This window comes from Panulirus ornatus, chromosome 15 (genome assembly GCF_036320965.1).
Source record: "Panulirus ornatus isolate Po-2019 chromosome 15, ASM3632096v1, whole genome shotgun sequence".
Lineage (NCBI taxonomy): Eukaryota > Metazoa > Arthropoda > Malacostraca > Decapoda > Palinuridae > Panulirus > Panulirus ornatus.
In genome coordinates this window covers 37,313,150-37,334,540 of record NC_092238.1, presented here as the reverse complement: position 1 = coordinate 37,334,540, position 21,391 = coordinate 37,313,150, and the positions used below count along the sequence as shown (strand labels likewise).

At 41.7% G+C, this 21,391-nt stretch overlaps 1 protein-coding gene across 2 annotated transcripts in view; it reads right to left on the bottom strand.

Annotated features, from left to right (window-relative positions):
* Window positions 1–8,143, bottom strand: part of LOC139753855 (carnitine O-palmitoyltransferase 1, liver isoform-like) — a 222,979-nt gene extending 214,836 nt beyond the window's left edge. For both annotated transcript variants that reach the window (XR_011713780.1, XM_071670794.1), the window contains exons 1-2: window positions 8,070–8,143; window positions 1,090–2,233 (exon numbers count right to left, since the gene is read on the bottom strand). Coding sequence is in view for 1 of the 2 variants with exons in the window: in XM_071670794.1 (XP_071526895.1) it covers window positions 1,090–2,233; window positions 8,070–8,088 (1,163 nt within the window). In the remaining variant the exon portion in view is untranslated. The remainder of the gene's footprint in view (window positions 1–1,089; window positions 2,234–8,069) is intronic.
* Between the last annotated feature and the right edge of the window lie 13,248 nt (window positions 8,144–21,391).

Genomic DNA, 21,391 nt, shown 5'->3' with positions numbered 1-21,391 from the left:
GCCTCTGGCGAAGTGTAAGGGACGATGTCGATTCCCAAGTTTTCTTTTCCCCTACAAACTCCTGCAGATTATCTCCCACGAGGTAATTTTCACATCGAGGCTTTCTTTCGTCGTCCCAACCTTCTTCCTTCACATATGGTCGAGCTGAAACAAGTATCAGGCCAACTTTGGTCTTTGTTCAGGTTCCCTTGTAAGCTGATGTCATCCTCCTTGCTTTTTAACTTCCCTCTATGACCGTGGTATTATCCGCGAACACATCCACGTCCATCCCTCCGGCAGGCGTTCATATAAATCAAGAAGAGCGAAAGTCCCTGAGCAAAGCCCTGTGGCACGCCTAGAATCTGCCTACCATGGAAGAGAGATGAGTCAGAGCGGTGATCTGATCACAACCTCTACTATTTTAGGCCAGTTTCATAAAGTCCAGGGTGAACATTTCTACCACAGATACAAGGACAGAACAACTAGAGACCATAACATGAAATTAGGCAAGAATCTTCTTAGAAAAGATGTAAAGGAGTGCGTTTTCTGGCATGAGTTGTGGATTGACGGAAGAAACTGAATTATGGGGCTGTGAAAGCGGACAGCAAACGCAAGTTCAAAAACCCCAATGAGTGTAAAACTCCCTCACCCCACAGGCCATATATGTAATCACACACACACACACACACACACACACACACACACACACACACACATGGCTGGTCGTGGTGCAGCCCGGGATTTCATCCACCATTTGAGAAGGGTCATCAGGAGCGGCAGGGAGGAGCGTACCCTACACGGCGAGCTATATTCGCTTTTACTCCACAAGGCAACATGTTCGACATCCCTCTCATTACTCACGGTACAACCCTGTCATTCTGGTTCTATTAATAACGTGTTATTTTCGAAATAACGACCATATACGCGACTCACAACCATTTGAAATAACATTACCTATCTATACGCCGTGATAAGCATATATACTGACAAAAATTAAACGATTATGGGCATTATACAAATGGAAATGAATTATAACTAAAATTCTTATAACTATAATTCTTGCGCTCAGTACATTCTAAAAAAAAAAAATAAAAGTTCAACTAGACCTACCGGAAGCGGAAGTAGTTCCTGATGATCATCTGACGGTAGGACTTGAGAAGGTCATCGAAGGAATCAGTGGTGCCCAGGTCCTTCCTCTGGACCCTGGGCGTGGCCACGGCGCTGCGAGCCTCCGCCATGACGGCCGAGTGGAGCCCACACCAAGCCCTGTGGTCCTCAACCCTGCGCTGCTCGCTCCTCTCTCCTGAGGAACTATTGGCAACGCTGATGCATGTGTGGCTGCCTGGCTCACCCTCGGTCCTGACGTCACTGCCTCCCTCTGCGATGCTCCTCCACTGGCTACTGACGACGTCACGTTCCCTCTCCGCGTCTGCGCCAACGGAGATGCACTGACGAGTATCTTCCTCCTTGTTTCTTCTCCAAACAACTTTACTGCTGCTATCTCTACTACACTCGTTCTTGTTGAAGACTGTGTTACAATCAACGTTCCTCTTGTTTCTGTCTAACTCTACGCTACATTCAAAGTTTCCGTTAGAATCTTGGCTACAACCAGGATGACGGTTTTCACATATGGTATTAACGTTTCTAGCAGCGTCTGTGCTACAATCAGCTCTCTTGTTGTCTGTAATAAAATAAGCGTTTCTATTGGTGTATTTGCTGTACTCGAAGTTTCTGCCGGAGTCTGAACTAAAATCAACGTTTCTAGCGGAGTCTGAACTAAAATCAACGTTTCTATTAGAGTCTGAACTAAAATCAACTTTTCTGTTAGCGTCTAAACTAAAATCAACGTTTCTATTGGAGTCTGAACTAAAATCAACGTTTCTATTGGAGTCTGGACTATAAACAACGTTTCTGTTGGCGTCTAAATTAAAATCAACGTTTCTATTGGCGTCTGAACTAAGATCAACGTTTCCGTTGGCCTCTGTGCTACAGTCAAGGTTCCTGTTGATGTCTTTGCTGCAGTCAACGTTCTTGCTAATGTCCTCACTACTATCAAGGTTTTTATTATTATCTTTCTCGGAATCACCGTTACAACTAGCGTCTTCGCTACAATCAACGCTTCTGACGGCGTTTGTGCTACAATCAACGTTTCTATTCGCCTCTTCACTACACTCAACGTTGCTATTGGCGTCTGTGCTACTCTCTAAGTTGCCGTTGGCGTCTCTCCAAACGTCATCAGCCTTTGACAGTAAGTCTGTGGATGAAAGGAAAAATAGGCCTTAATAACAGACATCTAGAACCCAGTCAAACTGGTTGGTGCTATAAGCAGTTTAACCTTAATCTTTCATCACAAATTCATGGTATAACACACACAAGACTAGCCGCTACAGATGTACAAAATATACTACTGTAGGTAGTACTAAGAGTACTCGATACTATAGCTCTGGGAATACTGTCTGAGGGAGTATAAGACACTATACCCACAACACATTCGAATACCCTTCAGCTTCATTCACTTCTTTCAGTGTTCATTCTTCTGTCGTTGTTGATGGCCCCTGAATTTTAGTTTTCACCTTCAAATAAAACAGTCTAAGCAAAGGAATAACTGAAATTTTCTATCAAACAAAAAAAAGGTCTGATAGATCAACAAGACACATGTAAAGCAACAACGGTATAAATTAAAGTTTGATGCCATTTGGTACTTTCTCAGTAACAATAAACGGATGCATATTTTGACATTAAAAATCAAATATTCGTAAAAACACTGTATTGAAAGATTTCCGTCCGTGATTTATAAGAAGTTGCTGGGCCAGGTCGCTAGCGAGCAACAACCTACATAACTGACTGGTTCTCTCCAGGAAAATGCGCTGACCGGCTGACAACAGAGGAAGACACAAATACCAGCCGACTTCACCTGACTCAACCTTGACAGTTTTTTTTTCCAAACAAAATTTCCTGTTCGTCAACATTATAACATCATATTCTACCAGGGATGTAATATAACTAGTTTTCCTAGATTTAATGTTGGTCTTTAACAACCCAGAGTATCCAGCAGTTCTCGGCTGAACAGCCAATACGTGACAAAGAATAATCCTCTCAAACACACTGGTCTTCAGCAACGGTAGACTTACCGCGAATAAGTTACAGTTGAACACCACTGGTATCATGAGCTCCGGAAGGGAGAGGGTAGTCATCGCTTACGGATGTCTGAAGACTAGACCGTTCATGAGACAGCAGGAGGTAACCTCCCTGTTGTAAACATTACTCTATAACCAACTTGTACCTCAAAGACTAGGAATCACACATTATCAGGAATGTCTGACGCATTTTCTCTCCACTCACTTGGGGCTTATTCCAGTGCCCGGCGCGGCGCACGCCATGTCACTTACTTTCCATGACACTAAGTTTTCAAGTTTCACTTTTGACCTAGAGTCCAAAACACCCCGAGTCTCGCGCGCACGCACTCTCTCTCTCTCTCTCTCTCTCTCTCTCTCTCTCTCTCTCTCTCTCTCTCTCTCTCTCTCCTACTGCGTGCAGTCAAGTGCGACAGGTGAGCAGGATGGCCTCCTACTCCGGTATAACAGGTTCTCTCCACATGCTTGACCCCACGGCAGCACAAAACAATCACATCCTTAGGCAGGAAGCCGGCCAGTCACAACACCCGGGTTTTACAAAAACAACAAAATACTTCATCAATATGTTGACACCGTCGCTCCGTCACTAGACAAACGAGAACCCGAAAAATAAAACGAGTTCTTGCATCCACCACAGAATATCTAAACCTTATAGAGTATAAATTACAACGAGGGAAACGCTGGTTATGAACATTATACCTCGCCCTTGCCCTCATACATGACGAACGTTAAAGTATTAATGATGCAACAACATTCTATGAGGTAGATATTTTTCCAAATACCTGGAGAAATCAAATTACTTTTGAGAACAGATATAGGTTAAGGATTCCATCCATATCTTTACGATATGGCTCACAAACAGATGCGACAAGTATACCGTATGGTAAAATTTCATGCACACGCTTTCACTCACCTTTCTTCGTTGTCAATCATCTGTCGTCTCTGAACTAAACTCTTCGCTTATATAATTTCGTGAATATAACTTCCACATTCGCTAGATTCTTTCCCCCTAAGCATATGAAAAGGGGAAAAAATGTATGTATGTGTGTACTCAAAGTAGCGAGAACATTAGAACTCTTTTGGAGAAATTTCACATCTTCCACACGTAAAAAAAAAAAAAAAATTTAAATCTTCGTCAGTCTTTTGAACAATGATTACCATCCGCTGTTGTTTGGTGCGCAGCTTTGAAGGAATACAGTTAACCAATCATAGGTAAATACTACAAATGAATGATGAGTTTGTTGCAAGAAAACTGTAAACCAAAAAACTTCTACAGCATACCTTACAGTAAATCCATACTTCTGAACCTTAACCTGTTCCAATATGATTCTTAAAAAGCTGAGCGAGGCCGGTATGAAATAAAAAGTGGATGAAAGCTCCATGCTGACATGTCGGAAAAAAAATTAGCCGCAAGCAGAGTCGAGTGCGGCGGGCGGCAAAAACTAACATTGAGGATTTAATGTGGATAACACAACCGGACGCCGTGCCTCTACCATGAACACTCGACGGTATAACACAGGACTCTCAACTGTGTGCGAGGGAGGACACGCCATCTCAAACATTGAGACCAAAAACAGCAAACGATACTTTAACTCCTTGAGCACGACATTACGACCAGTGAAAACAACGGTGACGTTTAAGGGTCAAGTTAAGGATAGTCCAACATGCCCAAAGATCGTCCCATCGTACTTAAAGGGTAAACCCACCTACAGCTGGTCATTCTCCAATAGTCTAGAGAAACTTATGCACAGAAATTGAGAATCCACAAACATCCATGATTGACAATATATCATCTGAAAACGAAAAGCGTAAAATGAATGAACCATCGACGTTACATACAAACGCTCTTTATTCCATTTCTTTAATGGTAGTATTCTTTGTTACCTAGGCTGCTCTCCACACGCTTTTCCCTGAGTCACAAGACTGTGAAACACCTGTAGAGTCTTCACAAGTGAAATGGGTGAATGTCTTCGATCCTTTCTGCCACTACGATATCAAACTACGTCAGCAGATAACCTGAGGAAAGCTACATTGCAGTAGCACTTTTCAAAAGTTGGGAGTACTGTAATTCTCATGTCGCAAGTACTTACGGCTGAGTTCATTTCGTTTCCCAGTACACAGCTGTGATAATACGTCAGACATTTATCAAAAACTTCACAAGTTTGTGTCCTACACGCACGCATCAAGAAAATTATGTGAAGTTTTTATCCTAGATACTGCTTAGCTCTCACTGCTGCCAAACGGTCCAAAGCCGAACCCCGCCGCCCCAGTGAAGGTCACACCACGAGGACACTTACCACCACGACTTCCCCTATGGAAGACATTCTGTGGCCCGCTACGCTGAAGGGGAAGGACATGCTCAAGGTCTTCCATAGATCATCATGAGGACACGAACCGCTCGGGGCGTTACTGACTCACCTGCCCCCAGCAACCAGCTTGCCTTAACAACAGAAATATAATCTGTAAACAAAGTTTTCCGGGACTAAATCTGGAGAATGATTTTTTGAAAATATATACATTGGAAGAAAAAGTGGCTGGACTAAAGAAATTGCAATATGAACATGACTTTAAAACTGTTTATCGAGAATGATCATTTCTGTATTTGCCGATATTACGCATCTTTTCAACACGTTGAGAATATCTATGACAAATCATGTTCAGTATTTTCATCAGTATTATTATGAAGGTTATAAACCAATGTTTTTTACGGAAAAAAAATGGCGATATAAACAAAGAACTGCCATCACTACCATCAAGAGGGTTTATCCGCACAAAGACAAAAGCAGGAAGACGATTAGAAGCAATTGAAGGCAAGGAGGGGGACACAGGTGTCAGGGATGAGGAGGATGGATTGTGTGCTACATATGGCAGGAGGAGGAAACGGGATGAAAGGGATGGAAAAGAAATACGAGGGGAATAGAAGAAAAATGAGAGATAAGAAGAGGGGAGAAATAGGGAAGGGAATGGGATACGGACAAGGAGGAAAATGTGGACGAGGAGAGGGAAGAAAACAGACAAGGAGAGAGGAAAGGGGAAAAGACTGTATAGTAGAGGGAGGGGAAAGATGATGACGAGAAAGTGGGAGAGAAGAAACAAGATGAGCGAGTGTTTAGATGGAAGGCAAATGGAAAAACATGTGAAAGGGAGCAAAATGAAGAAAAAAAAATGGCATGTGAAAAGAGAACAAGAAAGGGAAAGAAGAGAAAAAACACAAAGGATGTAATGAGAAGAATAAGGAGGAAGAGAGGAAGGGGCATGACGATAACAATAAGAATGAAAACGAAAGGAAGAGGAGGAAGACAAAGACAGGAGGCGGAAATGGAATAGAAGGATGAGGTAGAAGAGGAGGAGGAGGAGGACAGTTGTCTTCTCTTGGTGGTCTACATCGTCATGCTAACCTTTTCATGTCTTAAAAAGATACTGTGGACAGTACGTAATTAACATGCATCATAATGGTGCAAACAACACCCCAAGGCTACGTCTGTCCTATGTATACGACGCAAGTCAAGTTGAGGATATTGTGACATTTATTCAATCATTAATAAAACACACGCCTCAAAAAATTACCTGGTGTCTCACTGATAAGGGCGAACGATCGAGGTCACCTTTCTGTATCGTTCAACGAAAAACGGATCAAAATCTTACGACGGGAAACAATTCTATATTTCACAGCTTTTTAAATGGGCCTACGAGAAGAATCAATCAACAGGCTACGGCATGAATACACCTTCACATTTTCCCTATAACATGAGAGAAGCGCCAAGCAGCTTTACCGACGCGAATCCATTATTTTTTTCCTCCCAACAACAAACAATCCCGTGAGCAGTCCTGGCAAAACTGGGAAGAACAAGCATACACACAGCAAACTGTCTAGGCAAGTCTATCTTCCTCAATACATATCATCCTACATCACCCCGAGACAGACGACCACGTTAGGAGAAATGTACAGATGTTCCTCCTATCATGGCAAGACACAGAACTTCAGACTTAAACTGTTATTTCATCGGGAAATATACGGCAATCACCGAGGAACAGTTGCCAAGTCCCCTGTAGTGAGTAACTTCACTGTCTATGCATGTGTCAGCATCATTCATCGGCTGCTATTTTTGTCCTAACAAATTGTAAATGTCAATATGAAGGCCCAGGCGGCCTCTGCTGAGATGGATTTGATCCCGCCTGCTTAGCCTCTGCTTAGGGTATGATCCAGCCTTGGCCGGCCTCTACTGAGGAGGATATGATCCAGCTCCAGACGGCCTCTGCTAATATGGATGTAATGCAGCTCCAGGCGGCTTCTGCGTGTAAATATGTGATACAACCCCAGCCAACCTCTACTGAGGGTGTGATCCTGCCCCAGTAGTCTCTGATACGGAGGATGCGATCCAATCCCGGTAATCCTTTGCCCCAGCTGAGACTATGATCCTACCCTGGCCGGCATCTGTTGTAGAGGGTAAATCTAGTCCCGGGCGGCCTCTGCGGAGGATGATGTGATCCAGCCTTGGGTGGCCTCTACTAAGGAGAATGGGATCTAGCCTCTGGTGGCCTCTGCTAAGGAGGATGAGATCGGGTCGTCAGATGGCCTCTGCTGATGAAATGATCCGGGTGAGCTGCCCTTATTCACACCGAAAACAAATATCAATAATCTTTTAATCTAACACAATCTATGTATACAAGCTTCACAAAGGCACATAAATAGGCCAATTAATGTTCATCATGCACAAAGAGACACTAACATCTGCTAAACATGAGCAAGGCAGGAGCATACTGTTGTTCTCGTACATATGAAAGGAAAGCAAAAACACAACTTATATCTAACCTAACGTCAAAACATGTAATACTTGAGTGATCAACATAAAGATATTGTACGTCAGCTGTCACCACCAAAATATACCGTACCTGTGGATCATCATCAACGTACTCTATATACGAGCGGCCACCATTAACAGAAGCTCAACTTACGGTATGGGCAAAGGTCCATTTCTTAACGATCTGTTTTAAGTGAGAAGGCAGAGATAAGCGTCTGCGCCACTTGAGTGTGTACCACGATCCATTAGGGAAGAGTGTGAAGTATAGGACGTCTGACATAGCCAATATGGCGTCCACTGCTGTTAAACTGCTAGTTATCAATGGAAAGCTATCATTATCCGCTAAACGTGAGGGAAAACCATTAATCATTCACTTCACAAATGTAGGCAGTACTTAGCATCCGCTTCAATGGATGGGGAGCATTAAGGATCCATTATGTATGAATGAACAACACTAGGAAATCCTCCCCTCTCGGGTTTTTTTTTTTTTCCAAAAGAAGGAACAGAGAGTGGGGCCAGGTGAGGATATTCCCTCAAAGGCCCAGTACTCTGTTCTTAACGCTACCTCGCTAATGCGGGAAATGGCGAATAGTATGAAAGAAAAAGATATATATATATATATATATATATATATATATATATATATATATATATATATATATATATATATATGGAACACTAGGTATCCACTATATATACATATACATATGTACAACACTAAGTATCCACTAAATATGTGGGCAAAACTACGCATCCGTTTTAATTGTACACAACGATAAGCGTCCATTACATATATGGCCAACGCCCAGCATCCACTACACACAAATGCGGACAAAATTAAGTATCATTTTCGGTGTTTACAACACTAAGCATCCGATATAGATATGGACAGCACTACGTACCCACTGTGTATGTGGGTAAACTAAGTAGATACTATAAGTAAGCAGACGCTATTACCTGCAATATATAAGTGGCCCACTTTAAGAACTCGCTATATACGTCAACATAAAGCATCTTTTATACATAAGCGGACAACATTATGTCCCCACAATGTATTCTTTACACTATGTATCCACTCTTCATATCCACCAGGGAGGTATCCATGTAGGGGGCTTTCTCCTTCCCTTAAGCTATACAATATACAGTACGTTTAATAACAATCAATGATATAAACGTATATCCATTCTAACTTTTTTGTCCCTCATTAAGGAAAAATACATGTATATCTATTCAACTATTTCAGTGACTGACACGAGTTTTATTTTTTTTCATTATGCTTTGTCGCTGTCTCCCGCGTTAGCAAGGTAGTGCAAGGAAACAGACGAAAGAAGGGCCCAACCCACCCACATACACGTGTATATACATACACGCCACATACGCACATATACATACCTATACATTTCAACGTATACATACATATACATACACAGACATACATATATACACATGTACATATTCATACTTGCTGCCCTCATCCATTCTGGTCGCCAACCCTCCACACATGAAATGGCACCCCTTCCCCCCGCATGCGCGAGGTAGCGCTAGGAAAAGACAACATTCGTTCACACTCAGTCTCTAGCTGTCATGTGTAATGCACCGAAACCACAGCTCCCTTTCCACATCCAGGCCCCACAAAACTTTCCATGGTTTACCCCAGACGCTTCACATGCTCTGGTTCAATCCAATGACAGCAAGTCGACCCCGCTATACCACCTCGTTCCAATTCACTCTATTCCTTGCACGCCTCTCACCTTCCTGCACGTTCAGGCGCCGATCGCTCAAAATCTTTTTCACTCCATCCTTCCACCTCCAATTTGGTCTCCCACTTCTTGTTCCCTCCCCCTCCGACACATATATCCTCTTTGTCAATCTTTCCTCGCTCATTCTCTCCATGTGACCAAACCATTTCAATACACCCTCTTCTACTCTCTCAACCACAGTCTTTTTATTACCACACATCTCTCTTACCCTTTCATTTCATACTCGATCAAACCACCTCACACCACATATTGTCCTCAGACATCTCATTTCCAACACATCCACCCTCCTCCGCACAACCCTATCTATAGCCCACGCAAGTTCGTAATTACAAATATTCTCCGCCTACAAAAACACGTTAATTTGTTTCATCGAACGACACTCCCTTATTGGTATCAGCTATTTTACGTTATCAAATATCAAAGACATGTTTAAATTCAAAACTAGTCGCCGGTCTAATACTAAACTTATCTCTGCACAACAATTGCACTCAGCTTCATGAGAATTCTAATAAGTAACTGAATCTAACATCCAATATTTCAAATGTGCTATAGTGACCGAATTTAACATATAATATTTCAAATGTGTTATAGTAACTGAATCTAACATACAACATTTCAACTGTGCTATAGTAACCGGATTTAATATATATTTCAAATGTGTTACAGTAACCGAATTTAACATCCAATATTTCAAATGTGCTATAGTAAATGAATTTAACATCCAATATTTCAAATGTGCTATGGTAACTGAATTTAACATCCAATATTTCAAATATGCTAAGTTCTCTACATACAACACTTGTTTCGAGCTTTCCATCATTGTCTTGGCGAGTTCATAATTCGCAGCTCCTTCAACTTGACCAAATCCTGGGTACGCGCTTTGAATCCTTCATACATGAATTACATTCAGTATCCACTCTGTAAGGCAAGACAACATTAGGTATCCGCTTCATAACATTGTCTAAAATAAGAATGGAAAATTTTCCTTTTCAAAAGCCGCAAATTCTCAGCAGATGCTCCTTTCTGCTTACTTTAAGGAGTCGAGTCTAAAAATCTGACCTCACAACCTGAACCACTTGCCCTACGCCGCAGTTTTGGTTCACTTTCCCTCCTCTTCAGTTATTGCTCTGGTTTCTGCTGGCTGCCTTTTATGCCTCAACCATTTCGTACTCCAGGTAATCCTCGGCGAACTACTGCGTCAAGTCATGACTTGTGCTGCCGTTAGCAACTCAAGGGTGGACAGGTCTTAATCACTTCATGCCTTCCGAACAACGATGATCCGCTCCTTGTCGAAAGGCATATCTCCCACTTCCCCAAAACTCTTTCAAGTATTTTCCTCTTCTCGTATGGACCATTTTCATATCTTAAGTTGTTGTTTTTGTTGTTGGTAATGTGGACTTTTAGGATTATCAACTGCTAGGGTCATTAATGACCTTCTTCAGGTAAGCGTGATAATTCCAAGACCATACACGCTCTCTGCATATATGGCCATCGGCAATTAAGGCTCAACCTTGATGTAAACTTTTGTCTGGGAGTGGAGCCTCTAACATAAACAAAACTATCTGCTATACACAACAGACAATGCTATAAATCTGCTATACATGTAGACAACACAAACGATCCACTATATATAACTACAGAACACTACTTATTCTCTAAATACGAGTAGATAAGCCCTATACATGAGTGGACAACCCTAAAGTATCTGCTACACATGAGGACAATGCAAAGTGTACGCTATACGTAAGTTGACAGCACAAAGCGTTTGCTACACTTGAATGGGTAACACTAAGTGTCCGCATTACCTGAATGGACAACACTAAGTGTCCGCTAAACTTGACAGGACAACACTAAGTGACCTCTATACATGAGTGTACAACACTACGTGTCCGCTATAGAAGATTGCACAACACTATGTATGAGCTAAACATGATCCTACTATATCAAGAATCTGCTATACAAGAGTATACAACACTAAGTATCCGCTATACATGAGTGTATAACACTAAGTATCCACTATAAATGAGTGTACAACACTAAGAATCCGCTATACATGAGTGTACAATACTAAGTATTCGCTATACTTTTGTGTACAACACTTAGTATTGGCTATTCAAGATGTACAACACTAAGTATCCGCCTGCAAGAGTGTACAATACTAAACATTCGCTACAAAAGATTGTATAACACTAAGTATCCGATATACATGGGTGGGCAACACTAAGATCCACTATACATGGGTGGACAACGCTCAGTATCCGCTATACATGAGTGGGCAACACTAGGGATCCGTTATACATAGGTGTGTAACACTAAACATCCAATGTATATGGGTGGGCAACACTATGCATCCGCTATACATGGGTGTGCAACATTTAGTATTCTATATACATGGGTTGTCAACCCTAAACATCCGATAAATATGGGTGGGCAACGCTAAGTATCCGAAATACAAAAATGGACAACACTAAGTATCGACTGTACATGAGTTTACAACACTTAAAATCAGATATACATGAGTGGACAAATCTAAGTGTCAGCTATACGTGAGTGTAAACACTTAGTATCTGATATACATGGGTGGACAACACTAATTATCTGATATACATGGGTGGAAAACACTAAGTATCAGTTATCCATGGGTAGGTAACACTTAAGTATCCGTTATAAATGGGTGGACAACATCTAAGTATCCGCTATACATGAGTGGACAACACTATGTATCCGCCATTCATATGACAAGTTTAATCATCTGCTATAAATGAAGGGTGGAGGGAATAAATATCTGCTATGCAGACGGTCAAAATATCTGCTATAAACGAATGGGCAGTCTATCTGCTTTATAATGAGTGGGGCGAAGTATGAGGGGAGTCAGGTCTAGCTTAGTCGCTTGGTGTAAACAAGTGGACATAACTAGCCGCCTGGCGCATATATATATATATATATATATATATATATATATATATATATATATATATATATATATATATATATATATATATATATATATATATATATATATATATATACATATAATCAACTGCTACACTCACCTAGTAAGCACTTACCATCGCCTGCTATGAAAAAGAGGGTAGAATTAAACAAAAAGACGAGGGTTAACTCCATTCAATAGATCCGGCGTCAACTGCGCTTCAGGTGTAGTGCCAGCAGTCTCATGAGTACAGAAGATGCCAGAGGTGTAGAGACGTTGATGCTGAAGATGTACAGGTTGGTGTGAATAATGTATGGAGGCTGATGATGTGCCCGGGATGAAGTGCCAACACAGCGCCAAGTATGGTGCACACACTGTGGAGTCTACAGTGTGCCAGGTGTAGTGTCAACAGTGTATGAGCTGTGGTGTCAAGTGCAAAGCTGACAATATTGGGTTTGGTGCCAAAATTGGCAAGTGTGGTGCCACGAATGTCAGGTGTGATACCAGCAGTACCTGGAGTGATGCCAAATGTAGTACCTGGTAACAGCAGTGCCAGATGTGTTGCCTACAACAGTCACTTGTCTGCCAACATTTGCAGGTATAAGGCTGTCATCTGTGGTGCAAAAACTGCCTAGTGCGGTGCCAAGTGTGTCAGCCGTGATGCCAACGCTGTACCAGGTTTAGTGCCAAGAGAACCAGGTATGGGTTCAAATGTCATGTGAGGTGTCAAGTGTGCCAAGGGTGGTGCTAATAATGCCAAACGTGGTGCCAGCCCTGTCAGGAGTGGTATCAACAGTGTGCCGGGGGTGCTTTCGTGCGCCAGGTGTGGTTCCAACAATGTCAAATGAGGTGCCAACACTGCTAGGATTGGTGCTGTGTTAGGTGGTGCCAAAAGCGCCAAGTTTGCCAACAGGACTAGAGACGGAGCTAACAGAATGTCAAGCGTGGTGCCAACAGTCAGACGTGGTGCCAAGTGAGCCGACAATGGGCATAAGATCAAAGTTTACAATGTACAGGTGTCAGGTGTAAACAGAGAAAACGGTCAGGTGTCAGCAATACAGTCAGGTGTCAACTGTATGTAGCGTTCACAGTCAAAAAGTAAACGATCACACGTCAAGTCTTAGGGGTCTGGTGTCAACAACGTGCAAGGTGGGTATCAAGTGCACAGGGTCAAGTCTTAAGACTAAGCAGGGTCATGTAAACAGTGCACACGGCTGGCGTCAACAGTGTACTTCATCAGATTCTAAAAAAAACACAAAGTCCGTGTTAACGGTGTACAGGGTCACTTGTCAAGAGTTAACAACACAGGTTCCAAGAGTGTACTGGGCCACGTCCAAAAGCGCGCGTATAGGGTGGGTCCCTCCACTGTACAGGAGTACCTACAATACACAGGGTGGGTGTATAGTATACCAAGTGGGTGCCTACAGTGCACTTGATACGTGTATAGTGTACTAGGTGGATGTCTACACTGTACTGGGTGGATGTCAAGTGCACCAAGTGGGTGTCTACAGTGTACAGGGTAGACGTACATAAAGGATTTAGGTAATACAGAGTGCAGGCTGGGATGTGAACGGTGGGTGGGGTTACCCTGGAAGGTGAACGCTTGTGTCTGTTGTGTGACGGGAGGCGAAGCTATGGCCGGGCGGGTGTAGCAGCTGTCTGACGTCGGGACAGGGCCCTGGTCTGTGACCAGGCACCTGCACATCCTCAAACACTTGAACACGCTCTCAAACATCTGCCTCCACTGGAACCAGCAGTCAATCACCTGTTATGATGCACTCCCTTGCAATAGGTCTATCATATTTATGACTCATGGTGTGCAGAACAGAAAAATCTGTTCTCACACTTCAGTGATGAAACAATCTACACTTGTTTTTTTAACATTAAGGGACAGAATCATTGACTTTCACCAACATCCATTTACAGTTGCATATCAATACTGATCTTTTTATTCTATCTATTTTCTCTTAGAGAAATGACAAGAGTACAGTATCATGCATAAACAGACTCTTGAAAATCATCGTAGCACACTGGCATTTAAACTACCCTACACTGATTACCTCGACGTTATACAAAATCATCGATTTTTAATTTTGATATTGCACTCCAACTGAAATCAGCAGCGCCTTTACTGATAATGTTTACCAGTCAAGCGAGTTTATGCTTCTTAGTTTACAGCGTAAAGGCATCTCAGATACTCAGATATATTTCTGCCCACCTGAAGCAAATTCCTCATTAACGCTTTCGATTACATTATAAACAAGTTTCATGATGTCCAAGCCTTAGATTCTCGTAAACAGTTCACAAGGATTTAGTTTATCAATTCCGAGCAGATGCTCAATTTACACAAAGGCATGTTCCGTCCTTGTATGGAATACTGCCCTCACATCTGGGTTGGTTCTAGCTCTTGTATCTTTACTTGAGAGTTAAGTCGAAAGCAGTCCAACGTACAGACTCTCCCGAGCTAACTTCAACACTTGACCCAATTTCACTATGCAGTAATGTTGGTTCACTTTGTCTCTTCTATAAGTATTACTTTGGCTTTTGTTCCTGAGAGCTGGCTGCTCGTGAGCCCCCACCACTACCAAGACCATGCAATACTCGGCAAGCTGCTGCGTCACATGATTACTGTGTGGCTGCCGACAATTCGAGGGTGGACCGTTTACATAATTGTTTCTTTCCTACACCTTAAAGCTTTGAAACTCTATCCTCTCATGTCTCTCCCAATAACTATGACTTGACACATTCTAAAGGGGTTTTCACTCCCTCCAAAATTCGTAAATACTCTCCCTTATCTCTTCTTTTTGCTTTTCATTAAACTTTACATTTCAATTAAGGCCCAGCATTGAGGTGGACTTTCGTCCGTGGCAGAAGTCTCCAACGAAAAAAAAATTGGTTGTTTGATTTGTTTATGGATGGGGTTGTTAGGGAGGTGAATGCAAGAGTTTTGGAAAGAGGGGCAAGTATGAAGTCTGTTGGGGATGAGAGAGCTTGGGAAGTGAGTCAGTTGTTGTTCGCTGATGATACAGCGCTGGTGGCTGATTCATGTGAGAAACTGCAGAAGCTGGTGACTGAGTTTGGTAAAGTGTGTGGAAGAAGAAAGATAAGAGTAAATGTGAATAAGAGCAAGGTTATTAGGTACAGTAGGGTTGAGGGTCAAGTCAATTGGGAGGTGAGTTTGAATGGAGAAAAACTGGAGGAAGTGAAGTGTTTTAGATATCTGGGAGTGGATCTGGCGGCGGATGGAACCATGGAAGCGGAAGTGGATCATAGGGTGGGGGAGGGAGCGAAAATTCTGGGAGCCTTGAAGAATGTGTGGAAGTCGAGAACAGTATCTCGGAAAGCAAAAATGGGTATGTTTGAAGGAATAGTGGTTCCAACAATGTTGTATGGTTGCGAGGCGTGGGCTATGGACAGAGTTGTGCGCAGGAGGGTGGATGTGCTGGAAATGAGAAGTTTGAGGACAATGTGTGGTGTGAGGTGGTTTGATCGAGGAAGTTATGTAAGGGTAAGAGAGATGTGTGGAAATAAAAAGAGCGTGGTTGAGAGAGCAGAAGAGGGTGTTTTGAAATGGTTTGGGCACATGGAGAGAATGAGTGAGGAAAGATTGACCAAGAGGATATATGTGTCGGAGGTGGAGGGAACGAGGAGAAGTGGGAGACCAAATTGGAGGTGGAAAGATGGAGTGAAAAAGATTTTGAGTGATCGGGGCCTGAACATGCAGGAGGGTGAAAGGCGGGCAGGGAATAGAGTGAATTGGATCGATGTGGTATACCGGGGTTGACGTGCTGTCAGTGGATTGAATCAGGGCATGTGAAGCGTCTGGGGTAAACCATGGAAAGTTGTGTGGGGCCTGGATGTGGAAAGGGAGCTGTGGTTTCGGGCATTATTGCATGACAGCTAGAGACTGAGTGTGAACGAATGGGGCCTTTGTTGTCTTTTCCTAGCGCTACCTCGCACACATGAGGGGGGAGGGGGATGGTATTCCATGTGTGGCGAGGTGGCGATGGAAATGAATAAAGGCAGACAGTGTGAATTGTGTGCATGGGTATATATGTATGAGTCTGTGTGTGTATATATATGTGTACATTGAGATGTATAGGTATGTATATTTGCGTGTGTGGACGTGTATGTATATACGTGTGTATGGGGGTGGGTTGGGCCACTTCTCTCGTCTGTTTCCTTGCGCTACCTCGCAAACGCGGGAGACAGCAAAAAAAAAAAAAGAATATATATATATATATATATATATATATATATATATATATATATATATATATATATATATATATATGTGTGTGTGTGTGTGTGTGTGTGTGTGTGTGTGTTTTGTCGTTGTCTCCCGCGTTAGCGAGGTAGCACAAGGAAACAGACAAAAGAATGGCCCAACCCACTCACATACGCATGTATATACATACACGTCCACACACGCAAATATACATACCTCAACGTATACATATATATACACACACAGACATATACATATATACACATGTACATAATTCATACTATCTGCCTTTATTCATTCCCATCGCCACCCCACCACACATAAAATGACACCCCATATATATATATATATATATATATATATATATATATATATATATATATATATATATATATATATCATTTTATTTATATTTATTTTGCTTTGTCGCTGTCTCCCGCGTTAGCGAGGTAGCGCAAGGAAACAGACGAAACAATAGCCCACCCCCCCAATTACACATGTATATACATACACGTCCACACACGCAAATATACATACCTATACATCTCAACGTATACATATATATACACACACAGACATATACATATATACACATGTACATAATTCATACTGTCTGCCTTTATTCATTCCCATCGAACCCCCCGCCACACATGAAATAACAACCCCCTACCCCCTCATGTGTGCGAGGTATCGCTAGGAAAAACAAAGGCTACATTCGTTCACACTCAGTCTCTAGCTGTCATGTAATAATGCACCGAAACCACAGCTCCCTTTCCACATCCAGGCTCCACAGAACTTTTCATGGTTTACCCCAGACGCTTCACATGCCCTGGTTCAATCCATTGACAGTACGTCGACCCCGGTATACCACATCATTCCAATTCACCCTATTTCTTGCACGCCTTTTACCCTCCTGTATGTTCAGGCCCCGATCACTCAAAATCTTTCTCACTCCATCTTTCCACCTCTAATTTGGTCGCCCACTTCTCTTCGTTCCCTCCATCTCTGACATATGTATCCTCTTGGTCAATCTTTCCTCACTCATTCTCTCCATGTGACCAAACCATTTCAAAACACCATCTTCTGCTCACTCAACCACACTCTTTTCATTACCACACATCTCTCTTACTCCATTATGACTTACTCGATCAAACCACCTCACACCACATATTGTCCTCAAACATCTCATTTTCAGCACATCCACCCTCCTCCGCACAACTCTATCTATAGCCCACGCCTTGCAACCATATAACATTGTTGGAGCCACCATTCCCTCAAACACAGCCATTTTTGCTTTCCGAGATAATGTTCTCCACTTCCACACATTCTTCAACGCTCCCAAAATTTTCGTCCCCCTCCCCCACCCTATGATTCACTTCCGCTTCCATGGTTCCATCCGCTGCCAAATCCACTTCCAGATACCTACAACACTTCACTTCCTCCAGTTTTTCTCCATTCAAACTTACCTCCCAATTGACTTGACCCTCAACCCTACTGTACCTAATAACCTTGTTCTTATTCACATTTACTCTTAGCTTTCTTCTTTCACACAGTTTACCAAACTCAGTCACCAGCTTCTGCAGTTTCTCACATGAATCTGCCACCAGTGCTGTATCATCAGCGAACAACAACTGACTCACTTCCCAAGCTCTCTCATCCACAACAGACTGCATACTTGCCCCTCTTTCCAAAACTCTCGCATTCACCTCCTTTATATATATATATATATATATATATATATATATATATATATATATATATATATATATATATATATATATATATAATCGTCGTTTCTCGCGTAAGCGAGGTAGCACCAGAAACAGACGAAGCATGGCCGCATCCGCTCACATCCATTCTCTAATTGTGATATGTAATATATCGAAACCACAGCTATCCGCAACCAGGCCCCACATACTTTTCCATGATTTATCCCGGACGCTTCACACACCTTGGGCCAGTCAACTGACAACACGTCGACCCCAGTATACCAAATCGTTTAAATTCACCCTCTGCAAGTTCAGGCCGGTTTCGCTCAAAATAATTTTCACTCGATCCTTCCACCTTCAATTTAGTCTCCCGCTTCTCCATGTTCCCTCCACCTCTGACACATATATCCTCTTGTCAACCTTTCATCACTCTTTATCTCCATATCTCCAAACTATTTTAGCACCTCTCTTCAGCTCTCTCACACTTTTTTTTGTTAGCAAACCTTTATCTTGACCGAGCCAGCAAACACTATATATATATATATATATATATATATATATATATATATTTTTTTTTTTTTTCTTTCTTTTAAACTATTCGCCATTTCCCGCGTTAGCGAGGTAGCGCTAAGAACAGAGGACTGGGCCTTTTTTGGAATATCCTCAACTGACCCCCTCTGTTCCTTCTTTTGGAAAATTTGAAAAAAAAAAAAAACGAGAGGGGAGGATTTCCAGCCCCCCGCTCCCTCCCCTTTTAGTCGCCTTCTACGACACGCAGGGAATACGTGGGAAGTATTCTTAATCCCCTATCCCCAGGGATACTTTTATACACTTCTATACTTAAAATAATCATGGAAAATATATAATAATGCTCTTGGTTACTGATACATCCCCAGGATATATGACGAAAAGGAGCATAAAATATATATATATATATATATATATATATATATATATATATATATATATATATATATATATATATATATATCGTTGAATAGCTTCGAAGTAAATAAAATTAATGTTTTTTCTAGTCTATATTTTCTTGAGTGACGTATGATGATAAGGTTCGGACCTTCGGTAGTCGTTAACGTTTCACTATTCCACAATAAGTGCTCTGCAAGAATTCCAGTCGAGCAGTGAGCGGGTTTTCTGCAAGAGAAGTGATTCAAATATGCTTAAGTATCTTTGGTGAATCTATCTAACGTAGTCTTGTTTGTTTGATCTTATGCTGGATTTCCAATTGTAAACTAAGTGCATTTTTATGTTTTTACGGTTTACAATCTCCTTTTGAGGGTAAAATTTCATGACAGCTATGGGGAACGGATTGTATTAGTTGTTCCGGTTGAAGTGGTTGGTCATGATAAAATCTTATTATATTCTAGAAGATCCATGCTTGAGTTGATTGTTGGGTTGTGAACACTTGGTTGCGGTGGTGATGATGGCGTTACGAAGTAAGCTTTCCTATGTTTCGCAAGTTAAGGACATATGTATGCAACAAAAGAACTTGTGCCGCACCTGTCGAGCTGCATATGGTCCTGCAAGTGTCACTGGAGTTGCCAGAAAGAGGTGAATCCACTTGTCTACCTATGTTCTGGAGAATCTAATGCTGACGAGGGTTTGTTTTCAACATATTATTTCGTTGCAAAATATCCCAGTTGTTAGATGTTTTACGGGCTCGATAGAGGCCTTTGATGACAACAGTTTTATATTTCTGACATTCATGAGCAGCATTAAGACAGTGTTCAAGATATGTATGTTTTTTATACATATGCATTTTACTGACTGGAGATTCTCCATGTCTGCATAATCTATAATACATTGTAACTAGAAAGTGTAGCAGTGGGTAAGCAGTTAGGACTATATTTCGCCAATTTCTGCATGTAGCATCTTGAAAACATTCTTTTGGAGCCTTTCCTCTATCCAGTCAATTAGCATAACTAAATGGACAAAACTGATGTAATTGTCAATGACAAAAACTCTCTTATCCACTTTAACGAGGCTTTGGAAACCAACTCAGTCATATTTATTTATGAATAGATTTGCAACTAGTGTTTTGAATGCTGATTTAATGCAGCGAGTAACTGTCCTCATAAATGCCAGATGCATCAACTAAGTCTTCTTTCATCGAGTTCATAAAGCATCTTTCAGCAGTCGCTTGTTTCATAGCAAGAGACCCCTCATCAATAGTCACCAAAACCAATTTAAAAAGAATTCACTCCTTCCTGAACATCAGTTACAAATGCAATACTACACACAGCCCACAGGTGCAGCACACAAAACTGATTGCAACTTACAAAACAGACAAAAGGAGCATCATCTACAACACTACCAAGTCCATACTACACACAGCCCACAGGTGCAGCACACAAAATTGATTGCAACTTACAAAATAGACAAAAGGGGCATCATCTACAACACCACCAAGTCCACACTGCAAACAATAACTGGTAAAATACCAGATTTAAACAAAAAAAGGGACTCTCAGTATTCTCTACAATAACTTCATCTGCTTTACCATAAGCTATACCTCAACTACCGGATCATTCATCTTTTAAAGAAAATATATATAAGCTGCAAATCATAAAAAACAGAGAACTCAAAACAATTACTGGTAGCCTAGCCACTAAAACTCAATGCTACACAATGAAACAAAGATCCTCTAAATGCAATCCCACTTCAATATCCTCAGCAATCATTCTTTGCAACAGAACTCAACCCCTCCCATCCAAACCTCTAAATAACAAACCACCAACAAACAAGTAAAAATAGAAAGCTTATACCTGCTTCACACTTATGTTTAAATATCCCCACACTGAACAAGCACAATATTGATAAAGCATACAT